At 39.3% G+C, this 20415-nt stretch overlaps 2 protein-coding genes across 2 annotated transcripts; one reads left to right on the top strand and one right to left on the bottom strand.

Moving 5' to 3' along the window:
• Positions 1-8303: 8303 nt before the first annotated feature.
• Positions 8304-11531, top strand: LOC306859527 (neurogenic differentiation factor 4-like). The gene is made up of 2 exons (XM_079400586.1): positions 8304-8525; positions 9687-11531. Exon 2 carries the CDS (start codon positions 9693-9695, stop codon positions 10746-10748), a length of 1056 nt encoding a protein of 351 aa, XP_079256712.1. The 5' UTR covers positions 8304-8525; positions 9687-9692; the 3' UTR covers positions 10749-11531.
• A 6109-nt stretch (positions 11532-17640) lies between these two features.
• LOC306859784 (baculoviral IAP repeat-containing protein 5.1-like) lies at positions 17641-18481 on the bottom strand (the record flags this gene model as incomplete). The annotated part of the gene is made up of 4 exons (XM_079401040.1): positions 17641-17721; positions 17851-17968; positions 18114-18223; positions 18356-18481. The coding sequence occupies 4 exons, from the start codon at positions 18479-18481 to the stop codon at positions 17641-17643; spliced, it is 435 nt and encodes a 144-aa protein (XP_079257166.1).
• Between the last annotated feature and the right edge of the window lie 1934 nt (positions 18482-20415).

The raw sequence follows: 20415 nt of genomic DNA, 5'->3' as shown, positions 1-20415 counted from the left end.
ATATTTCTCTCATACTCAGTCTTTTGGTAACTGCATCCTTCCTCAATGTTTCCTTGTGCTGATTCTGTTATTATTATTTTAAATTGAATAATTTTTTCCACAATATTTAGATGTCTTAGTTTTGCTCAGGTATTAACTGGATGATTTAGTCTATGAGTCTAATCTCACCAATAAAGTCCATGCTTAATGTTTAGAGGTATTGTGTATGTATTTTATAATGAGTATTTATGAAGTACTGGTACATTATAAGGGTACATGTTGCTGGGCAAAAGTATAATGACGTCCACTTCTAGTCTTTACCAGAAATTCCATTGAAGCCTTTTCTTAGTGATATTCACATTACAGATACTTTCCAAAGAATTGTGTTGAGCCCTTTTGGGATAAATTATTATTTTCGGGTGTCTAGGTCATGAGTTCACAATAAAATCACCAAATAGAAATTCATTTTCTATGCATAGTATAGCTATTTACCAATCAGCTTACCTATAACCACTAGATGTCAGTATTACCTAAAATAAAACCTTAACCAGACCACCACAACGAAATAAATGAGACTATTAATATAAAACCTCCTTTCCCCCTACCTATGCCACACTTGAGTAAATAAAAGCAACTCGGTTATGAATAATAATTCATAGGCTAAATAAGCCTATTTTGGTTCATTTCATTTATGTTCATTCATTTGATTTATGTTCATATAACCTGTTCCAGTATCATTCGATCATATTTGTCATTAAGTCACTAAAATGTGCATATTTTAAACCCACGAATACAGCATGTATAATATGTAGGCCTAAACAAACTTTTTTAAATTAAACTTAAAATATCTGTTTTATTGGCAACACATCTCTTCTAACACGTCAAATACGTCCAGATAGATTTAGTGCACTTGGTGTTTTTACGAATAATCAATGTTCCCCGCCCTTTAATAGATTTTACATACAATCCATCGCGCGCTCATTGGGCCTTGAAATCACCGTTTATGTGTCTCGAGCATCACAACAATGGTGACACAGGACCCCCACCGCGTGACCAACGGCACACTGATTTAATTAATTAATGCACATTTTGGATATTACAAATGCTCGCCAGACCTGTTTAATTCGCAGCAAAATGTTTCTAAATTATGTTTTTAACAAGTGGCGACCTCACGTGTTTTCCCAGTGAAGACGTAGCCGTTAACAAAGCGAGTCTATCGAGTGAACATCAAGTCTTACAACCGAATAAAGAGATTAATTTTTGGCCCTCATGTTTTGGCCCTCACCTAAATCTTCTGCTCAGATATTTTTGATGTTATTTTCCGTTGGGCTTGCACAAAAGTTTCTGTAGTTATTACATCAAAGTAATTTTACCAATTTTAGGTGAAAGGTCTCCAGAACATCTGCCTTTTTTTTTTTACACAAGCCCAGAACTGATCATTCTGCTGGCTGATTTTTTACCAATTGGAAAAGTAAACTTTCTATTTTGCCTTCCTCTTTTCGGGCCTTTGATGTAAAGAAATTGAAATATGCTGAACTACGCAAAGAGAATCAATTGTTCCTCAGAGGTTCCCCCAGAATGTGTAATAGAATTATAGCAACTGCCCCACCTAATGTCTCACAGAGTCCCCGGACCATGCCAAATCATCAAACCACCTGATTTATTTTTAATGGCATTACACCCCTTACTCTGTAGTGTCATGGTAATATCTATGGCTCCTCCAGCTGCCTCTATATCACATTAGCCAAGCTTAATATTGACTGTGTAGGGCTCGCGAAAACAATAAGCCTAGAAGACAGGCAGCTTAGAGGCAGACAGCCAATCGGAAAGCCCTGCAGTTGGCTGGAGGGATGTTAACTAAAGCTCTGAAGTTGCTTTTGCCCTGAAGGAGCAGTTCAATCAATGGGATGCTTAACGCAGGGGTACCCACACGGACCAGATCCAGACATCCCTCAACAAGTCCGAGCTGACGAGAAACCATGAAACCTGATGCAACTTGATTTCTTTTATTTTGTCTCTCTGTCTTTCATGCAGCAAACAAACAATCACTTCTCGTCTCATTTAATCAGAAGCCGTAGTGTTTTCCAGCTGGCATCTGTTTTTCTGCATCAAAACGTCTGTATAAGTGGAAAAATACTTCAAAAACCAATACACTGGGCTGATTTAAATATCAGCTCATTGGCATTGCACCAATGCATATTGCATTTTCTCTTGAAGCTGGGGGAAAATTGCTGCATTTGAGGATATTCAGCATTATTTTTATTTTATTAGTGTTAATATTTTAGAGAACATTATTTCAATATTTCCGATTCAAATTAATTTATAAACATTAAATCAAACCTCTTATCGCCTTTGTGTGTTTGTCATATTGCCGTAAACCACTTTGGGAATCAGACTATTCCACTTGTGGGCTACATGCACCTGATCACACACAATCTGTGGCCCCCTGCCAAACACTCCGAAATCTTTTAATTTGTTGAAATGAAACCCTGCAAAACTGCGCACTCATGTCATTAATTACGAAACGCCAGTTGCAGTTGGTTTTATGACACTTATGAATCTTCTAATGATTGTGTTTGTTGGAGAAGCTAGAAGAAGGAATGGGCAAAATCTGCCTATTGTGTTTGGGCATACTGATTATGGCCTTTGATTAGTGCATGGGTGCAATCTATTCAACTTCTCTCACTCCCTCCCATACTCCCCTCCCTCTATCCTTCCCAGCTACAGCCCCTTGGGGTATGCCCACGTCCCAAAGGACAGCCAGCAAAGCAGATGGAACCCCCCTCCCCCTCTCCCTCGTCTCTCACAGCTCACCCCAACAGGGTTGGGGTTCAGAAAAAGGATGGTCTGCGATTGGATGAGCACTTCATTTTATAAAATGTGGTTTGAGAGGAATTCTCTGACCACCTTAATTGGAACTATAAGTGATTGTTTTCGGCTCATTCGAATGGTTCAATTATCCTCCGTTGGCTCTAATAGCCAGTATGACCCTCAAAATTCCCCAACAGAATGGAATTTGTGCGACTTCCAAGCAATCGCTAGAAAAATTGCAAGAGGTGTTGCGTGGACACTCTCCAGCCATCGTATCAATAGCAGAGCAGCCTAGAGAGGGGTTGCAGGTGGCATGTTGTGCAAATGGGCAATTTTACGCTTCCAATTATGCAGTGGGCACTTGATATAATATGGGATTGATTTACAAAAACTGGCAGACTGGCTGTTATTCCCAGATTCCCCCTACTTGCTCCTCATTGGCCATGATTTCAGTGTGTTTAATGGAGAAAAGAAACGGTTTTTAGTCATAATGCGCTGATGAAGGGAGTAATACTGAAGGTTAAAAGTCCATAGCTATAAAACTCGGCCCGCTTCTCCCCAGTGTCCGAGAGCACGAGTTAGGCTGTTCTCCTGTCCCTCAGGATCCATCCCAGAGAACTCCTGTATTCAGCTCCAGTAAGCAGCAGATAAGGCCGGAGCTCTGGGATTACATTTACAACACATATCTTTTAAAACACAGACACACTCTTACTCTCTATTATTCTCTTAAGGGAATACAATTCCGTTTTCAGAATCTATTTTGGATACGCACACTCTTAAAAACAAAGGTTTCATGTTGGAACAGATGACGAACATCCATTAAACCTTTCAATTATGAAATGAGTTCAGTTCAGTGAAAAGCAGCTCTACAGAAGACAATAGTGTTGTTGTTCAACTCCAGTCAGTTCAAAGTTATTTCAATTCAGTTCAATAACCGGGTCGATTTCGCAAAATTCACCAATTATGGTAAAAAAAAAAAAACAACTCCACAGAAGAACAGTGTCATTATTCATTAAATCACAGTGTCAGTGTTGCAAAATCCATCAGTTCAGCTAAAAAGCAGCTTTACAGAAGGCGATAGTGTACGGTAATAACTGTTTTTCACACTAAGACAAAGAACTTCCTTGTTTGCTTAAAAATTCTTCTATGGCACAAACTGGTTCTTCAATGACATTGAACATATTTTCATATCTCGAAAGTTTATTTGGTTGAATAGGTTGTTTACAACAAAATTAGTTAGAAAAAGTCATCAAGTCCAAGTTTTTATCAAAGTTTTCCCAAACAGCCCAGCCCCCATCACCCAAACACACCCCTGCTTTTATCATTATTACAAGGGGCTCAGCTTTCAGAAGACATCGAGGGAGCATGTGTGCATGGTTTTAATTCCTATTGTATTCGTTCAATCTCAGTCTCAGCGAGTGTGTCTGTGTCTGAGCTCAGGAGAGAGGGAGTAAGGGAGAGAAAGACAGAAACAAGGACCCATCTGTCAGAGAGGCGGACGAATCCCCCTTCCCACTCCAAACAGGTCCCTTGGGACTGTAGAAAAGGATAACTCACTTGTGGCAATAGTTGTGGGTGTGTGGGGTTTTTTGGCACAGAGAAGGGCTCTCAACCAAGGGAACTACAACAGCATCACAACAAGCCAACTAGAGTAAACAAGTGCTAAGTCATCGCTGGTGTGCTTAAGGAGACGCATCCTACTAACTGTTGTTGATGTGTTGACAGGGGGTGGATGCGCTTGATTAGTCTGTTTCGACTTGTTTCTGTTGAAGATTTGACGTTTTTGGTGTAATGAATTCAGCAAAAACTTCATAGCAAAGCTCCAGATTAAAACGATTGCTAATGTTACAAAAAATGTTCAACAGAAATCCTTTCAGAAAACCGTATGTTGTATCATTTTGTGTGCCGGTGTTTCCTGCCCTCAACGACAAACACTGCAGCATACGCAAGTTGTAGCAGGTTTTTATCATCTAAGTCAGTTAAAGAGATTCATTAAAACAGTCTCTGGCTTCTTTGTTCTATTATGACTTCTGTGAAACGAATCAGCATTTGTTACTGTAATATGATAATCTGCAAGCTTTACATCAATGTATAAATACACATCCACAAGATTGTTGCTTCAATTAATTAATAAAAAGGAATTCTAAAAAGATCTATTAAACGTATACCTTTTTTTATTATTGGTTATTGTTTTGCATATATCCAGTTTCCCTAAAGTGAGTGTCAGGGAGTTGCAATATGAAAAGTTTTTTTCATTAATTTTTTTCAAGCAAAAATAATTTTTCAAAACAGTGTAATATTTCTATGGCACAAATTATAACTACAATGATGGCAAAAACTAGATAAACATCCTATTATAGAAGTCACCAATTCTCACCAATTTAGTGTTTCTTTGATAAAAAAAAAAAGAAATAAACAGTAATAGAATGAAATTAAAATAACTGGTAAAATAACTGTTTTCTATTTTAATATATTTTAAAATGTTATGTATTCCTGTGATGGCAAAAGCTGTATTTTCAATAGCTATTACTTCAGTCTTCACTGTCAAATGATCCTTCAGAAATCATTCTAATATGCTGATTTTGGTGCTCAAAACGTTTCTTCTTATCAATGTTGAAAACAGTTGGGGAAACTTTTAGGATTTTTTTTCTGAATAGAAAATTCAAAAGAACAACATTTCTTTGAAATAGAAATGTTTGTATCATTTTAAATGTCTTTACTGCCACTTTTGATAAAGTTAATGCATCGTTACTTAATAAAAAAATATGAATTTCTTTAAAAAAATCTTACTGACACCCAACTCTTGAACGGTGGTGTATTCTAAAACAGCTGCATCTGTTGTTAAAGCAATGAACTGAACTTCTGCTGATCAACAATCTTTACTGAGAATTCTGTAATTTGTGGACAATATTATCACTTGGCTCCTAAATATATTATATTAATGTCTCATTCACTGAAATATATTCAAGTCCAATCAGTACTTTCTGTATAACTGCAGAAACACAATTCCTTGGGACCACAGAGAGGGTTGGGGGAGTGGAGCTGTCGCTCCAAACAATGAAATGGGTCATGGGAGTTTTGTGTGCTGTTCCTCTGGATATAATCTGAACTCTAAACTGTCTCAACAGGAGGTTGTCTATTGAGTACCGTTGGTCTCGTGGCTCTGCATTCACAGATTTTCCATGAAGACATGAACACTTGAGAAAGCCCTCATGAAACTATGCATTAAGGTCAAATGGTAAAGAGGAGTAAAAGGTCTCTTGTGATTGTAGTGTTCACTTCTGGTTGAGCTGGACTAGAAAATGCAGCAGGCCTCGGCCCCTAAATTAGCTGTCCTTCGGTAGGCCATGAGGGAGGAGAGTTTGGGCTCAACACAGTAATTCCCAATACAGGTTGCAGGTGTGACACAGCATTGTGAAACACTCCTGGGAGGTAAAGTTGTGGTGAAGCAGGGTTACCCTGGGATCTTTGGGGAAGCGTGACACAGTTACTAGGTGTGCATACTGTTGGCACACATGTGATCCCTGGTTCATATGGGACAGCACTACTCTAAACACACTTAAGCATATAAATGCATGTAGAAGTTACCCTTATTATGACCTCCACAAAAAAAATCGAAAATCCGAAGGTCAATTTCTCAGTAACAGATTCTTTGTGACTTAAAAATGAGTGTTAAAAAGAGATGACTTAAATATGTTTAACTTTATTTCAAGTTAATTATGATTAATTGGACATTGATTGCTGAGTGTTACCAAAGCAAAAGGCTTTATCTTCATCAGTGCATAGATTTTCTATCTTAACATCACATCTATGCCGGCGAGTGGAAGCCTTCCTCCCTTTGTGTGAAAGGAAAGATGCGTCACCCGAGTGAACTAGCGGTATGGATATTATCCTATTGTGTTGATTGTGTTGTCGCACGAGAGATTATGGTAGGCAGGCGACTGGCGCGTGAGCGCTGGTGTAGCAGACGCATCACTTAAACCCATCTGTTCATTTATCAATCACCAGTGTCCGGCTTGACTTAAACATTCAACTAAGTGAACTTTTATACCAATTATAATGTAAACAGTGGCTAGAAATAATAATAAAAAAATAGATAAAATAAGTAGGCCTATCAGATTTTTTTTTTAAGTAGCCTATTTTAAATGTTGCTCCAGGATCCACGGAAAGTGAAAAACGTAGCAATAAAGGAAACGTGTAGTCTGTCATTCTTCACATTGTCGTTTTCATTCGCGAAACATTAAAACGGCGCCCACCTTGAGAAAGTTCTGAAATAATATTTTTTGTGATATTATTATGTGTGCTTTACATAATTAGTCCGTGAATTAACAGATGCCCAGTGTAAGGTAAGTATCTGTTGCATATGAAGTAGGCTAGTCTAATAAATCTTTTCAGAAAAGAGTAGGCTATTTCGTGGGGCAAACCACCCTCGGGCGCAGCATGCATGGCTGAGTGAGTTATCTTAGCGAAACAAAACCGTTTTGGCTTGATTAATCCAACAGTTATTGAGCGTTATGTTTTGGTGGGCCGAGGGGCGCTAATGAGCGGACGGAGCGAATGAATGAAACGGGTGAACAACACACACCTGCTCACACTGCACCAAGCTGTCACAATCATTTACTGGGACGCGCGCGCGTCTTTGTACACTAGACTTCTGTCATTACAGTTAAGACCAACGTTTGACCTCACCATAAACCAAATAGGGCTCTGGGGTATTAATTCAGCACTGAGCGGGCTTTATTGGGGCAGAAAATTACGTTAGGTCAAGAAAGAAATGCGGAGAGTGATATTTTGTATAGTGTCTCAATGATAGGCTATTTTCAATATGAAATAGTAGGCTACACTACAAATAAACTGGTGTACATAATCCAGTAAACGAAACTAATGTGCTGCTGACCATCAATTCAACAATGAAAATTTAGTTTTTTAATTAGCATAAAGAAGGTGACAGTCATGAGGGTCTAAAAGTGTTTTCTCTATTTTAAAGTTTCAAATTAGACCTACTTCTTGTATGTTGATTACTACATAATTTAAGACAAAACTAACTTTTTAATACTATAGCCTGCCAATAGATAGGCTACTAAAATATTAGCCTATGCCAATATGTTCAAAAATTTGTATCAAGAAATGTAAAGCATTTAAAGCTACATTTTAAATCCATTTTGAATAAAGTAATAGATTAAAATACATAGGCTATGTGTAAGCGACACGTCATTGACCCAAATAGGCTACTGTTAGAAACATTTGCAATCGTCTTTTCTCTGACAAATGGATTGCAATGCCTCTCTCCTTGCAAGATTTTTAAGGTTAATGTGGGAAGTTGCATCGTTCCCTCCGCACATATGCGAACACCCTCAGACACAAAGCCCGGGGGATAAATGCACACACTTAAGTCGTCAAACTTTTGGCCACGAGCGCGCCACGCGCGTTTGGATCAGCTGGAGGAGTGGGGACCTTGTGGGCGGAGCTTGTGAGCATCGCTAGAAAGTCAAAGCCGGGAGTCAGTGCGCTTCAGTGAGGCATACGACGCGCTCTGATGCACCAATGGAGAACTAACGGACCTGCACTGGCGCAGACGGACTTGACATAGGCTACACAAACCATCAGCGGGGAGTCTGGAACTTTGCTTATCTATTTTTTACAGCATTTCTTTTAAACATTTTGACAGTGTGTTCAGGCTTTCTGACCACCTTTTTCTAGTTTCATCGAAGTGAGGCCAAGTGCCGCATTAACAGGTACGGTTATTTTTAATACTTTTTAAAATTATTATTAGGCTACTTCTATAAATATGTGCATATTATTTTTGCAAAAAAACAAGGTTACTTTTCTTAAAGTTGTAGGAAACCCATGATCAGATGTTTATTTCAGGCTTTATTTCAAGATTCAGATTTTAACAATTCTGCGTAATAATACAGAGTTTTTTATTAGACTAATTGTGTTCTCATTGTTAAAAATAATTGAATACATAACTGAATTAAGATTAAATGTAGGGCCTATATAAAACATAGTTAAAATCGAATAGCACTGGCTCTAAACGCAGGGTAATCCATACTAGCCTGTAAAATGTTTTCACCACTATACTGTATGTCCTTTTTGTTTCCATGCATTTTGTCACAATTACGCATGTCAGACTTGATCAGATCGCAAATTCATAAGTAATTAAATGCAAACTGGTAAAAAAAAAAAAAGTGCAATTAACGACCCTCTTTCACTTTGGAACAATTTTTATTTCATTTTCAGGAAACAATTAAAATGAAAATTTATTTATTTATTTATTTTAGAATGCAGATCATTTAATCCAGTCGAAATGTGTGCATGTGTGAATGTTTATAAACGGCAAAACAGAATGTAACTTTAATTACAATCTAAACATCTCGCGTTTAAGAGTTTTAAAGGAAACTGGCTATTCATCGACGGTAGAATATCACGAGGCCAACACATTTCTGTGACATAAACTCTTATTTGGAGACAATTCTGCCTTTCAATCAAATCAAATTCAAAACTGTTCTAGTAGTATTAGCGTGGCTTGGTCCTGTGTTTGTTGATTCCGGTTTACAGGCTCCCCACAAATTAAATCCGAGCGCTTTATCTGTGGACTAAATCCAGTTGTGTCCCAGATTGGACAGCGTCTCCAAAATGACTGCGGAAATCAAAGGTTTTATACAAAAAGTATTTGCCATTAGATGGAGCATTAAGCCTGAGAGAAGAAATTGAATTATAAAGCTGTAAGCTATATAATAGTCATCACAACAATCTAGCTGTCTGTCAAGTCTCTCCATTATGAGGGTTTTAACTCATGTGAGGAGTCCTACTGTGAACATCTAAACACATAGAGGTGTAAATAACGTTTTATTTAGATTTGAATGAACTCACAAATCTGTCTCCTGTGCCCTTAGATCACAATGATGACCAAACCTTATGGAAAACCAGGGGATGTGACTGAGCTAGTCAGCTCTCTTGCATGGATGGAGGAAGACCTCAGCTCACAGGATGGTGACCGGACACCTGAGATAGGTCACTATACACTACACAGGAGACCTGTAGAGCTTGGCAGTGAGGATATGGAGGAAGAGGAGGAGGAGGAGGAGGAAGAGGAAGAAATGGGTCTCGACGGAGAAAAGGCACCCAAGCGAAGAGGTCCTAAAAAGAAGAAAATGACCAAAGCCAGACAAGAACGTTTCCGTGCCCGACGCGTCAAGGCCAACGCCAGGGAACGCTCACGCATGCATGGGCTGAATGATGCGTTGGACAACTTGCGGCACGTCATGCCTTGTTACTCCAAGACCCAGAAGCTCTCCAAAATCGAGACCCTGCGGCTGGCCCGCAACTACATCTGGGCTCTATCGGAGGTTCTGGAGAGCGGCCAGTCACCTGAGAGCCTTGGTTTTGTTGAGATGCTATGCAAGGGGCTTTCGCAACCTACCAGCAACCTTGTGGCAGGCTGCCTCCAACTTGGACCCTCGCCCTTGCTGATCAACAAGCTGGATGAAAAGTGTGGGGTTCCAGGAGTAGGTGGTCCACAGGGTCACCCCATTAGCTATCCTTCACCGGGACTTCCCAGTCCACCCTACGGCTCATTGGAGGCCTCACACTTGCTTCATCTGAAGGGCTTCAAGGGGGCTAACTACGAGAACTCTTCACCCAACGAATGTAGCAGCGGCACACCACCTTACGACGGCCCTCTTACTCCACCACTCAGCATCAGCGGCAACTTCACCCTCAAGCAGGAGCCGTCGCCGCATGAGGCTGAGAGGAACTTTACACCTCACCCGAACCATGCCGCCCATTACATCTCATCACACCCTTACCCTCCTTCCTCCTTAGCTGGTCTTCCAGCTCCTCAGGGTCACCCGCTGTTCCCAGGCTCCCGTTTTGAGCTTCCTTTAGAAATGGCTTTCGAGCCGTTTACCCCTTCACACATTGTGACATCACAAATGAGCAGCATTTACAGTGAATAAACAGAAATGACCACCAGAGACACTCAGCAATTCTGCCTCCTGCTCCTCAGTGTGCCTCCAGGGGCGCAGCACATTTAAGGAGACACTTTGCATGTATCCTGTCTGATCCCTTAAGAGACCATAGCGGTCACTGAGAGAGAGTATCTGAAACGCAACCTACCTGTAGCAACTGAAGTACTGAGAAAGAGATGCATATTTTTTGTTAATTTATTCTTGTTTTTGTCATGACTGAGTTTGTTACTTCTTTAAATGTTATTTTTAATTGTTCTGGGATTTGTATTCTGTATACACAATGTTCTTCACCTCACATATGACGACGACTTTGGTGCACATGCCATAAAAGTGCATCAAAATGGACACATAGACAAGATTTTTAGATGCATACAGAGAGTAAGAATCTCAGTATTTTTCAGCACTGTTCAACCAGATGCTGATTTTCCACTAAACAAAACACACAAAACATAAATAAATAAAAAGAAAGAATGAAGGAAAAGGACAAATTTAGTACATTATATTTGCCATAACAAATTCATTTATTTATGACTGTATTTAATATTTATTTTGAAGACAATTGTATGTTTGAAACAATTTGTCAGCACTGTTTTTATTGGTTCGTTGGTACACTGCCAGTCACTGTTACCAATACTCATAATGTATCGAATTTATTTATTGGAATTCATTCGGTTTAATGTATTTTTGTCATTCTCCACAATATTTGTAATTTTGCTCAAGCCTTTGTAAATATTTACCTGTTTCGCACTTAATAAAATAAATATTCTTATATGACACAATTTGTTTCTTCATTGTGCTCTTTATCATTGTTATGATCTTCTTCATTTAGAAATTCAATAATGTATCCTTGAAACATAATGAAGCACTTAACCAGATAGATTACTAATTTTAACAGTAAAACCAGACATTTAAAAAATACATTGCATTTCAAAATAATAATGCAATATTTATTCGATTTTTGTCATTATAAACATATGTTGCAGTTATGCTTAATCTTTATTTCATAGTCATGCTGAATGTTCTCTAATGTGACCAAATGTATTCATAGACTTTAAAAGAGATTAAAAAAGATGGGCATGGGAGTCAGTGGAGCATGTGGAGCCATGGGAACACATAGCTGTGGAACAGGTGACTGTGTCATGGGATCCCCTTTCAGTCTCACTTGCATTTTCCCAGCCTTTTCATTGCCAAAATGGTTGGGGAAATCAACAAAACAAAACAAGCACACAAAAAGGGGGTTAATGATGTATAGGGAGAAAAAAGTGTGAAAAATATATTTTTAATGGTTCCGGTAGCACGTCACATAGCTGCACTGAAATCTTTGCAGACATTGTCTGCGTTTTTCACAAATCTTTGGAGTACAGGGCGATCGTTGACTCTGTGCTCAAACCGGACAATGCGATGCCTCTTCAAATGGACAAACAGAGGGATGATGGGGTGATAAGCCAGAGAACTAGCGTGTGAACGTGTGTTTATTGTTGGAAGCGGCACTAAGATGAGAATTGGTGCCTCAGGTGTTTTGCCTGAAGTGGACCCCACCTCATCCGCCGCTCCAAAGGTTTGTCTTTTCCAGCCCTGGCAAGGCGAGAGAAGTGAAGGAGAAAAAGGGAGTGATTGTTTTAGCGGGCGCCACTGGTCTATGGTAAGTGCAGTGTGTTCTTTCTCTCAACCTCTGACCTGCATTGTTGTGAGACTGTTCGTTCGGAGAGCTGAGACAGCTGGGAGAACTGCGGGGGGCTGATGGACAGCTGGGGCAGAACTAGTGAGAGAGAGAGAGAGCGAGGGGGGAAAGAGAAAGTGGGAGAGGGAGTAAACCAAAACAGAGGAGGTGAACAAGGCCTTATTCTTGAGTGACCCCTTTCCCTGTCCTCTTGTGGGTCAGCTGGGCATTGGAATGACACATAGTTCCACGCGTTGAGACGGTGAGAGCGACTGAAGATGAGGAAAGAACAGAATAGAGGGAGTCAAGTGGACAGAAGGTTTTCAAGCTGTGCCATCAAGGGCCCTTTAGTTAAAAAAAGTGAGATCAAATTATGAGAAATAAAATCTAAATGTGACTGTTAACCTGTAGCTCATTTTAGTGTTGCGTTCACCTTGATTTATATTAGATTTAGATGGGAATGTTTTCAATGTATAAGCTGTTTGATTATATTTCTTTAAAATAAATGCTAAGTGATGAAGTAAATGATGATAAAATTGTAATTTATGGGTGAACTGTTCTATTAAATGTGGCTGAAGCGTTCATCACATTTGATGCCACTGCAATCTCAGCAAGTTACTCATAAAACTGTGTAATTTACTACCCACAGAAGTTATACAAACTATACAAGAGTTTTTGGCATTGTTCATTGCCAATACATCAGCCGTCTGTGCAGAACTCAGCAGGGCTGAAATAAGGGAACGATTTCAGAGTTGTCAGCTGCTGTCGACATATCTTTTGAAAACAGAGGAGAAGGCACAGAGGAGAAATGTGCTAGCAAAAATGAAAAGGCATGTAAAGATGGTTGTATTTTCCCATAGGGCAGATGGTCATAGCTGTGACCTCTGTGCCACATCAAATACCCATACAAAGTTTATGATATAAAAAAAAAAGAATACTACGATCTTAGTGTGATACTTTTAAGACCCTAAAAGACTCTAAATTAATCTTAAATCATATTCTAATACAGCCATAGCTCAAAGGATTTATTGAATAAGGCAGATGATAGTTTGAGACAGTGGTCCAAACTTAAGTGGTACTTAAGACATTTTAACCATTTGAAATTAAAAAAGAAATGTATATATTTCATTGCATTAATGAATACAATTTCATTTATATAAATAAAACACCTTCAACTAAATCAATACACAAAAGGTTTTAATTTATAAAACCGTATACTTCGAAACACATAATTGTATGTACAATTTAACACAGAAATATATGGACTTCATAATTGTTAGTCTTATTTGAACATAGTCGATGAACTACACCTGTGGTAACTCTGCCAGAAAACCTGTGCAAACCTGAGGGGAACTGACTTCCATCCACTGAAAATCACCTTGACTTCAGATGGTTAACTCATTTCTGGCTTGAAGATATTCTCTAGACATTTTCTGCAGGTCGTTTAATCCGATATTCCTGAAAGTGCGGCTATACAGTGTTCAAATACTTTTTGGGGGCAAGAACACATCTTTTTCTGCATGAGATAATTAAATCTGTTGTTTGGAGTTGTGATTTTACAATGCTAGATAGGAGGAGTGGATGATGGGACATTAAAGTGCAGTCTGAAACCTCTTTCACTCCTCCCCAGTTTTGTTTTTTTTGTCTCTCTGGCCCTAATCCATTGACCAAACAACGCAGTCTCCCACTAAATGAAAGGTCCTGATCCATAGGGGGGAGATGGGGATAAAGCATTGTGATTAAGATTGTATTAATGGGGCCATAGGAGGCTGGAAGGCTTTAATCAGTGTCTGTGCTGCCGTAATCCCCTGCCTTTAAGCTTCAGATAACGCTGTGATCCTCTTCCTCATGAGTCACATCACACACACACACACACTGGATAGGCTGGAGAACAGGGAGGTCAAGGTACAGAGCTGGAGTACAATGAAACTGATAGGTGGTGTATGCTAGGCAGCTGGACAAGGAAACTGGGAGGAGGTGGAGGAGGCTTGCAAAAAGACGGAAACAAAAAAAATGCTGAAGTGGATAGATAGATAGACAGATAGATAGACAGACAGATAGATTTTATACACAGACAGACAAATAGACAGATAGATGGACGGATGGGCAGATAGACAGAAACAGATGGACAGAAAGACAGATAGACAGACAGACAGATATGATTTATACAGACAGACAAATAGATGGACAGATGGGCAGATAGAGACAGACAGACAGACGGACGGACAGACAGACTGATAGATAGGATTTATACAGGCGGATGCACAGACAGACAGATAGATAGATGGATAGGATTTATACAGACAGACGGATAGACAAACGGCAGATAGGCAGAGACAGATAGACAAACAGATATGATATGACTTATACAGACAGACGAATAGACAAACGGATGGACAGATGAGCAGAAATAGACAGACAGACAGACAATTCCACTTTCTCCACATTGTGCTCTTCCGGATAGGTTTCCAGCACAGCAGACGGTGGTGCACCTGCCCTGTGAGCTCAGATCAGACTAAAGAGTGACAGCGAGAGCCAGATTCAAAGACAATCCACAGCAGAGGAAAGGTAAAGGGAGGTTATAGTTCACAGAAGGGTGGAACAAGCCATTAAAGTGACATTGTGAGGCGAGACTCGTCTCCTCAGAGCTTTGTGAGAGGGCTGGGTTGTCAAAGTTAAAGAGCTTCTAATAGGATGGGGATGCTGTCATGTTTACCCTGCCTCCCCCCTCTCCACGCCTACTGCATTGTGGAGGTGGCCTGGCTTTGAGCCCCCACAATGGCTGGAGAGGAGGGACAGATGGGGGTCCCTATGGAAGGAGGCACAAAAAGAAAGCAAGGTAGGAGGGCCCGACTGTGTGAGAGAGAGCCTGCAGTTAGCTCACACTGATTGCCATGCAAAGTAATGGAGAGTAAAAGAGAAACGGATGGGAAAAGTAAGAAAGCTATGGAAAAGAGGAGGAGAAAGGTCACAGAGATTTGAGATGTGTGTAATCATCTGTATATATAATCTATACAGTATAAGCCTGATGTACTGGTGCCCTTCATAAGTCTAAAGTGGGGAAAACTCAGAGGATAATGGAGGTTTCAGACAGGATCATTTATGGAAAAGTCTTAAAGTGCTATGTGTTCACTTTATGACTTTAAGTTGACAATAAAACAAGTAAACAAGTATTATTCTGCACATCAAAAATAATTTGTGTTATTTTTGAGAAATATTCATATTTCTCAAAATCTACATATTCCTCAGAAAATATTTGATGTTCAACAGAAGAAAGAAAATACAAGTTTGGAACAACTTGAGGGTGATCAATTTTGATGACAATTTTCAGTTTTGGGTGCACTATCACTTCAATACAAAATGTTATTGATTAATTAATAATAAATATTTAATATGTAATATTAGTTTCTAGATTTTATAATGTATTAATTTTAATGAATAATTCTAAAACAGAGTTATTACCATTACATGTATGCATCTTCTGGATATAATAGAGTTTGGATGCACATGACATTAGTAACAAGAGATGTTACATACACACACACACATAAATTATTTTTTTGGTAAATATCATTTGAATTTACCATTGTTTTTCCACTGCTGTCCATGGCCACAGTCTAATAAACCATTCTGCCACATTACATATTGGTTAAATCATTCTAAAAAAAAAAAAAAAAAAAAAAAAAAAAAGTCTGTTCCAAACATTGGTAGAATAGGTCTTTGTCTGGTCTGTTTGGCCCCTGCATGAGCTAATCTACGCTCTTCCAGGTGAGTCCCTCAGCATTCATTTGGCTCAGTGTGCCATAAAGGCTGAATGGGGTGGGAGTTGAATTATGTGTGAAAAGAGGGGATGCTGAGCGGAGGTGAGGCAGGGGTGTGTGGCAGAGCCTCTTCTGGTGTAAGATGAGGAGAGCCAAGGGGGAGGACCCGCGCACAGCAACAGATGGGCCCCAATGGCGCTCTCAGGTTGTAAACTTTCTGTTGGGAACATCTGTCAGTTTGTCCATATGCCACATTTTGAGAGGAGAAGCCCCAGTCAGTGTGTAGTGTGGACACCTGTCATTCCCTGTGATCAGACAGGAAGTGATGGACTGTGCACCATGTATTTCATATTTGTATGCTGCTCGTGATATAGGCATAAAAACTACTACACCTGAAAAGGCAGAAAACTAATTGTTAATGCTAATTTAATTATTATCAGACTTAACATTCAAAATACCTGCAGCACCCGCAACTGCATGCATATAGCCAGGAGCAGGGAGTTGCTGGACAATGCAACATTTAGTGAAGTTGTGAAAAAGAAACTTCCACCTAATGATGCAACTACACGAAATCAAAACCGTGACTTCAGACCATCGTTATTTTGAGGATTTAAGGGGTCTCCTCTGAGCTCCTCCTCTAGATGAGTGTTACATCATTTTTTTTGAAAATTTCTTATTTTTCTGTTTGCTCTGTTGCGAGCGGATAAAGAATTAAGCAGTTGATCGGGGCTCAGTGTCCAGAGTGTTGCATTAGACAGTAATCCAGGGCATAGGAAGGGGGAGATGGGATAGCATCTCTAATCCCTCGCCTACCCCATCCCAAACACACAAACTAAAGCCGTTTATACAGTTATCACTAAAGAACGCCTCACATTTGACTTCAAAAGTATAGCACAGCATTCATCTAAGAATAAAAACACCAAGTCAAAATTTCCTAACGGACATAGTTTCTTTCCTATCTGCACCTCAAAACACTGGCAATCCTCAGTACCAGAGCGCAAGGATCTCTCCAGTGGTAGACTTGGTTTTTACCCACAGTTCTCCCCAACTCCACTACCATCTACACAGTGACAGATGTCATGGGGCAACAGTTGGTATTGTGAGGGAGGGGCTTAGGGCCATCTGCCCAGGGTCAAGTTTGGATGGAAGAAGGCCTCACAAAAGAGAAAAAAAGTGGCAAATTGAGCTACTAGAATAGTGTCAAATTCTTATGGATGTTCTGTTAAACCACTAAAACCTGTGGACATCATTTACAGATACTGTAGGTGGAGCGAAAGAAGGTACATGCTTCCCAATTCACACATTGCCACCACGTGGTCTAAACAAACAGCTTCAAGGGTCCAAAGCTGCAGGCATCAGAAAAAAACAAAAAATTACACTGATGGAACATAAAAACACTTAAATTTATTGGTGCAAGTTCACAAACAATGCACAATTAAAACTTTAGCATCACCAGATATCAAATAAGAGCTCTCAGATTTTTGCTAGTGGTCTCCACCTCATCACGAAAGAAGGCTATCTTCCTGTGACCCATCTTCCTCTGAGGAGGAAATCAGTTAAAATCGATTGATACATACATTTTATTAATAGTGCCAATTTCACTATTTCACTAATTTCAATATTCACACACACACAATAAAAAGTACGCCACAAAAGCATTCACACTTACAATGTAAATGCGAAGCCGCTCCTGTTCCAGCTGAAAGTACTCAATGGCTGTGAGCTTGTCAAATGTCTTTTTCATATGAAGAAAGGCACAGTCGGGGGAGCGCTTGGCATGTTCAGACCTTAATGTAAGGAGTCAATAAAAACTTTTCCCCTTTTCCACCCAAAGTCAATTGTTACTATCTTAGGTTTACATCAGCATAAAGAAATAATGTGCTCAGAAAAAACAATGGCCATAGATTATAAAGGTGTGCGGCTGCAGCTCACCAGGGGTTGTCTTCTGGCTCCCAGCCCTCCAGCTCTCTGAGACAGTAGAAACAGCAGGCTACGTCTGGCTCATTCTCACTAGGGCAGTGCACAAAACCTGCCTTGGCCATCTGAAGACAGGATTCAGAGGATCTTCATTAATTCATTAATTAAAGCAGCAGCGGATTGTAAAAGTGCCTAAACTCAAAACAGTGCTATTAAGTTTCTCTCGCTCTCTCTAGCTTTTTTTTCGACACACTCACCAACTCTGGTGTGCACTGGCAATCTTCTCGAAAAGGCCACTCGGAAAAAGTCTGTAGTCGCTTTTCATAACTATACATCTGATTAAACGTCAAAAGTCGGGAAGCAACGACTTCTGCGTTAGACATTTCTGAAGCACCGCCAGACTGCAACTAAACTCCACACAATAAACCTGGCTGAAGGTGGATGTTTAATTGGTTGGGTGCTTATTGATTGATGAATCGCTGACAGCTGATCAGACGATAAACGAAAAAGAAAAACATCGTTGTAAAACGAGATATTAAAATTTGTGATGTTACGCATGTATTGCATTGTAATATTTAAATAGACATTTAGTACAAAAAAAATATGTTCACTGAAACTAGTAAAGTTTATGTCACACATGTGAATAAATAGCGTGATGTCTCCCTCTGCTGGACGAACATAAACACGCACAAATTGAAATTCACTGACTGAAAAGGTTCCGTCTTGAAAAACATTAATGAGTATGATACTTAGAAATTTCCAAAATGAGGCAAGAGAAAAGAATCTTTAGAGGTTTTTGAAAAACTACTAACAAAATATTTGATACAAATTTTGATTTAATTGACTCAAAAATGTCAATTAACGTGAATATCAAGAAAGTGTGTGTTGAAGTGTATAAAATGTAGCCTATATTATAGGCTATAGAAATATTATATCATGCCGTTTTTCAGGACCAAAAACTAAAAACATGTTCATCATGGAGGTTTATGCATATCATATTCGCTTGTCCCACACACACACCCATGTTGGGTTTCCACGTTTTATGGAGACAAGATGTTTTTTTTTTGTTTTTTTTAATACTACAAACTGTCTTTATATTTTTTGTCTTTATATACTGTCTTTGTATTTTCTAATAAAAACCTACACCTCACACAAAACTTCCTGATATTTTACATGTTCAAAAAGATCATTCTGTATGATTTATAGGCTTGTTTCCTCATGGGGGAAAAAAAAATAAATAAAAAATCCCCACAAGGTCAAAATTTACTGGTGTTACTTTACTATCCTTGTGGGGACATTTGGTCCCCAAAACAGGGAATACTTGGACCAGGCACACACACACACACACACACACACACACACACACACACACACACACACACACACACACACAATTATTAAATAATGAAGGTGTGTATTCATTATTTAATTTTCATTTTCTAATGTATTTAATTAATATTTTTACTTATATGATGCTATTTCTAGGAACAAAAATCTTCAAAAAGTCTTTTTGAATAAATTATTTGGTGAGTTCCATGCCATTGACTCCAACTCAATCACAAAATTGTATTTTATAATATGCTATAAAACCACAGTAAATGGATTGGAATGGAGACCTCAAATCCTTAACAAGCCTCGTAAAGATTCCTGTGTTATGTAGTTAACCGCTACAGGCTGCACACATAGCTCTGCGGTACAAATAGATTCCCACAGGTTGTACATCATCAGCCATTTACTAGAAACAAACTTCAGTCTAGAGGTCCCAGCAAGTTGTGTCCCTTCTTATTTTAACCTGACCAATTACCGTAAGCCGATACATACACCATAAAGTGAGATCATAGTGAGTGACAGACAACATTAATGGTTTACCGTGTGAGTGTTTGGAAGTTGTTTATGACTGGTGGGCATAGGGAGAGGCCCTGTTCTGTAATTGTATCTTACTGCGCCTGCCTGCTGAAATTTGCTTACTGCTTCGAAAAAGTGGCCCCTCCACCCCTCTCTGCCCTTCATCTGATAGCATCTTCCCCGTGACTGTTGGTTTGTGTGTCACAAACAAATTCTGCTGTTAATATGTTAATCTGTCTAAAAAAGCGAATGTGAGATCACTCAACTGGGATGGTCATATGAGTCTAAAGCAGGTTTTTCCGTGAACTGATTTGTGAGATTCTGAGATTTTGAGAAGATCCGTGGCTGCTTGTTCTCTCTTTTGTGGTGATACTTTGTCACCTAATATTCAGGCTGGAGTTTCACATCAGACATGACATTTGCCGTCTTCGTTTCAGGCGAGACCCCACACCGGAGCTGTCACTCATTTGCA

The sequence above is a fragment of the Barbus barbus genome (assembly GCF_936440315.1).
Source record: "Barbus barbus genome assembly, chromosome: 40".
In the NCBI taxonomy this organism is placed as follows: domain Eukaryota; kingdom Metazoa; phylum Chordata; class Actinopteri; order Cypriniformes; family Cyprinidae; genus Barbus; species Barbus barbus.
Note: the sequence above shows the minus strand (reverse complement) of the source record. Positions and strands in the feature narration are given on the sequence as shown.